General features: G+C 34.2%; 1 protein-coding gene across 1 annotated transcript; it reads left to right on the top strand.

Annotated features, from left to right (window-relative positions):
- Positions 1 to 2,713: 2,713 nt before the first annotated feature.
- On the top strand, positions 2,714 to 4,082 carry LOC132008927 (golgin subfamily B member 1-like; the record flags this gene model as incomplete). Its single annotated transcript, XM_059387401.1, has 3 exons — positions 2,714 to 2,810; positions 3,569 to 3,721; positions 3,930 to 4,082. Coding segments are annotated over exons 1-3 (399 nt in total), but the record flags the coding sequence as incomplete, so codon positions are not given.
- Between the last annotated feature and the right edge of the window lie 753 nt (positions 4,083 to 4,835).

The following is a 4,835-nucleotide window of genomic DNA, read 5'->3' as shown; positions in this document are numbered from 1 at the left end:
AGATAGATAGATAGATAATATATATATAAAATATGAGATATATGTATATATATATTATCTATCTATCTATCTATATCTCACATCTTTTTCATCCATTTATTGATTGAAGGACACTTGGGCAGCTTTCATATCTTGGCTATTGCAAATAAAAAAAGGAGTACATGTATCCATTTGAATTAGTGTTTTTTATCCTTTGGGTAAATACTTAGTAGTGCAGTTGCTGGATTGTAGGGTAGTTCTATTTTTAACTTTTTGAGGAACCTCCATACTCTTTTCCAGAGTGGCTGCATGAGTTAGTATTCCACCAATAGTGCAAGAAGTTTCCTTTTTTTCCACATCCTTGACAACACCTGTTGTTTCTTGTGTTGTTGATTTTTAACTCTTCTGACACCTGATATCTCATTGTGGTTTTGATTTGCATTTCCCTTATGGTAAGTAATGATGAACATCTTTTCATGTGTCTGTTGGCCATTTGTATGTCTTCTTTGGGGAAATGTCTGTTCATGTCTTCTGCCCATTTTTTAATCGGATTATTTGGTTTTTAGGTGTTGGATTTTGTAAGTTCTTCATATATTTTGGATATTAACCCTTTATTGGATATGTCATTTGCAAGTATCTTTTCCCATTCTGCAAGTTGCCATTTAGTTTTGTTGATGTTTCCTTTGCTGTGCAGAAATTTTTATTTTGATGTAGTCCCAACTGTTTATTTTTGCTTATTCTCCTTTGTCTCAGGAGATATCTCTCAAGTTGCTATGGCCAATGTCAAAGAGGTTACTGCCTGTGTCTCTTCTAGGATTTTTATGGTTTCAGGTCTCACATTTAAGTCTTTATTTCACTTTGAATTTATTTTTTTGTATGGTGTAAAAAAAAGGTCCGGTTTGTTTGTTTGTTTCTTCTCAAGATTTTTTTTTGCTTTCAAGATTTTATTTAAATTCAAGTTAGTTAATATATAGTGCAGTATTAGTTTCAGGGTTAGAATTTAGTGATTAATCACTTGCATATAGCATACAGGTGCCCTCTTTATGCCCATCATCCATTTACACACACACAGTTCCAGTGTGTCATTTAAAGGCATTGTTTCCTTCTTGATTTTCTGTTTGGATGATCTGTCCATTGATGTAAGTGGGTTGTTAAAGTCCCATGCTATTACTGTATTATTATGGATTAGTTCCTTTATGTTTGTCATTGTTTTATGTATTTGGGTGCTCCTGGGTGGGTGTATAAATATTTACAGTTGTTATGTCTTCTTGTTGGATTGTCTCCTTTATTATACAGAGTTATTCATTGTCTTCTGCTACAGTCTTTGTTTTAAACTCCCATTTATCTGATATAACTATTCCACTCTAGCTTTCTTTTGATATCCATTTGCATAAGTATTTCTTCACTCCCTCACTTTGAATCTGCTTGTGTCTTTAGGTCTGAAGTGAGTCTCTTATTGGCAGCGTATAGATGGATTTTATTTTTTTCATCAGTCTATCACCTTGTATCTTTTGGTTGGAGCATTTAGTCCATTTACATTCAGAATAATTGTTAATACATATTTATTGCCATTTTATTACCTGTGTGGTCATTTCTGGAGCTTTTCTCTGATCCTTTCTTGTCTTTCTCTGTTATGATTTGCTGATTTTCTTTAATGACACATTTGGATTTCTTTCTCTTTATTCTTTGCACATTTGTTAGTGGCTTTTTTTTTTTTTTAAGATTTATTTATTTATTTGATAGACAGAAATCACAAGGAGGCAGAGAGGCAGGCAGAGAGAGGAGGAAGCAGGCTCCCTGCTGAGCAGAGAGCCCGATGCGGGACTCGATCCCAGGACCCTGGGATCATGACCTGAGCCGAAGGCAGAGGCTTTAACCCACTGAGCCACCCAGGCGTCCTGTTAGTGGTTTTTGATATAAGGTTACCATTAGGTTTGTATATAACTTCTCCTTGATGTAGTTGTCTGTGTTACGTTTTAGGTCATTTAAGTTTGAACCCATTCTCGAAGAACCAACTTTTGGTTTTATTGATTTTCTCTGTTTTTCTCTTTTCAGTTTTATTGGTTTCTTCTCTAACCTTAGTTTCTTTTTTATCTGCTTTTATTTGTTTTATTTCGCTCTTCTTTTTCTAATTTCATACAGAAGGAGCATAGGTTGCTGATGTAAATTCCTTTTCCTTTTCCTTCTCTGCTAATATATGAGTTTAATGCTATTTGAATATTAATATTTTATTATATTATATTTAAATATTATATTTAAATTTTAGCAAAATCATATAGTTTATCAGGAAACCCTCCTGAAAGAATGGAGTTCATGGGGGGGTGCATAAAAAGAAGAATTTTGCAACATAATATGCATGAATTTTTGGCAAAGTAGGAGAAAATAACGTGCTGGCCGGGGAAGAAATGTTAGAAGTTCATGTTTGTAAATGAAGTTATGATGAAAGAAAAGGGATTAAAGATAACTTCAAAAATATTATTTGCCACTAAACAATTACATATCTGTATTTTATTTATTTTATTTAGAAAATGTTGGTGTTAATTGAAGTGCAGTGCAGTTGCCACCAAAAAGAACACTATGTAACTACACTGTACATACTCAGATGTATTTTTAAAGACATCATGCTATTTTCTATGTCTAATATATATCACCTATACAGTTTATTTCACTTATAGATGATAAATGAGAAGTCTGTATCCATTATAGTGATTGCTGTGTTTTTTTTTTTTCTTGCAGAAATGCTGAGCCGATTATCAGGATTAGCAAATGTTGTTTTGCATGAATTATCAGGAGAGGACACTGATGAGAATATGAGGGCTTCCCTAGACCCTGTGAGTAGCTCTGTTCTGAATTAAACTGATGAGACATATATTCCATGTTCTTCTGAGGGAAAGAATTTAAGATAGAAGGTTTTGAGCAGCCTCCATTTTGCTAGGTGGAAGAGAGGATTAAGAAAAGTATTGATACTTTATAATGATCCTTCTCCTGTAATTTTGTAGTCTGTGAGTCACAGTGAAGGGAATCAAATCCTGGATGAATTGTTTTAACTTCTCCTCAGATATATGTCCTGTTCCCTGGGAAAGGTTTGAATAATAAGTGGCAGAACTGGGGCACCTTTCAGATTTGAAAATATGTTTGCTATTGTAAATTTATCAACACTTCTCTTACAGCTTGTATTATATTTTTTGATAGCCACATGAGGAATCAAAAGAAGTCCTTTAGTTTTCTGAAAGACAAGCAGTACTGCCTAGTGGTTAAGATAATTTTATTCAACTGCTCCCTTAAATTTAAATTTTGGGCTCCTCCACTTAATAGTTTGTTATCTTTGCTTCCTTTTATTTTTCTCTTTGGTAAAATTAGGATAATACCATAAATGAGATAATGTTTTGTTTTGTGAAATGCTTCACATTTACAAATTAATGATTTTAATGGATATGATAATAAGTATTATTAGATCAGAGTTGGAAAGATTTCTTAAGTATGGAAATGAGATGGGCAAAAGATAAGATGAAGTTGGAATGAAGAAACTCTTTTTTGGACACTAATACTCTTTCTCTGATGCACTGGCAACTTTTTATCTAAATACTAGGCATTACCTCAAGAATCTGACATGGAATTTAATGATAAGACACAAGAGGATGTTCTGGAGCGCCTGGCTTATGCTGAGCAGTTGGTGGTGGAGCTAAAAGAAATCATTAGAGAGAAGGACATTCAATTGCAGCAAAAAGATGAAGTTCTACAGGTACTGTGGTTTTCTCTTTTCTTGCCAAGCATTGGATAAAAGATAGACACAATATTTGCTTAGACTTTTTTTTCCACTTCGATTATTGGAGAATGTGATTCTTATTTCCCTAATACTGTAAAATGATGGCTCCTAAGAATACTTTTGTTATGTATTAGGTACATGATGAATAAACATTTATATATTTACTGTCATTGTTCTCTGACAGGAAGAAAGAAAAGCTGCTGATAACAAAATAAAAAAACTAAAACTTCATGCTAAGGCCAAATTAACTTCTTTGAATAAACACATAGAAGAAATGAAGGCACAAGGAGGGACTGTTTTGCCTACAGAACCTCAGTCAGAGGAGCAAGTCTCCAAGGTATGGTAATGGGATATACTACACATTTTCTGAGTGGAAAAGTCTCCCATGATAGCAGATCTTCACAAATCACAAAAATTTATTAGGCTAAAGTAGTACAGCACTAAATGCTGTCCTTTCTAATCGAGCTTGCACTCTAGCTGGGCTCTAGGCCACACATACACAGAATACAAGGCCAACAGAAAATGTAGACGTGAAATGTGACCTAGGCTTTCAGAGAATTGAAAAAGGATAACGGGACCAAGAAATACTGCAGTGAGGCATTTGAATAGGAGAGGCACATTCTTTACGCAGGAATTTCATCTTTGATTAGAAGTTTAAACTGTGTGGTCTGTTAAGGTTTCTGCAGCTTCAGTTCTTTAATCCAGTGACTTGACACAGAATATTCTTTGTCCTCATATAGCCACATGGTAGCGGATTAAAGTTTCATCCACTGTAACCGAATCAATTAGATTGCCTTGGGTTCCTGTTGTAAGGGGTGCTTTCTAGGTTTATGACTGCCACCAGCAAAATAATTTAAGGTCGAGGTTGGAGACAGGAGTACTGAAAGTGGTACCTTTTGAGAAATAGAGTATTGTCCCGGTACTTACTTTCATTAGTTTCCTGTAGAGTTAAATCCCAAATATTCACATTTAGTCAGCCATTTGGTGAACAAGAATCTTCAATTTTTTTTTTCATTTATTTATTTTCAGAATAACAGTATCATTTTTTCACCACACCCAGTGCTTCATGCAATCCGTGCCCTCTATAATA

This window comes from Mustela nigripes, unplaced genomic scaffold (assembly GCF_022355385.1).
Source record: "Mustela nigripes isolate SB6536 unplaced genomic scaffold, MUSNIG.SB6536 HiC_scaffold_2223, whole genome shotgun sequence".
Taxonomy (NCBI): Eukaryota; Metazoa; Chordata; class Mammalia; order Carnivora; family Mustelidae; genus Mustela; species Mustela nigripes.
Note: the sequence above shows the minus strand (reverse complement) of the source record. Positions and strands in the feature narration are given on the sequence as shown.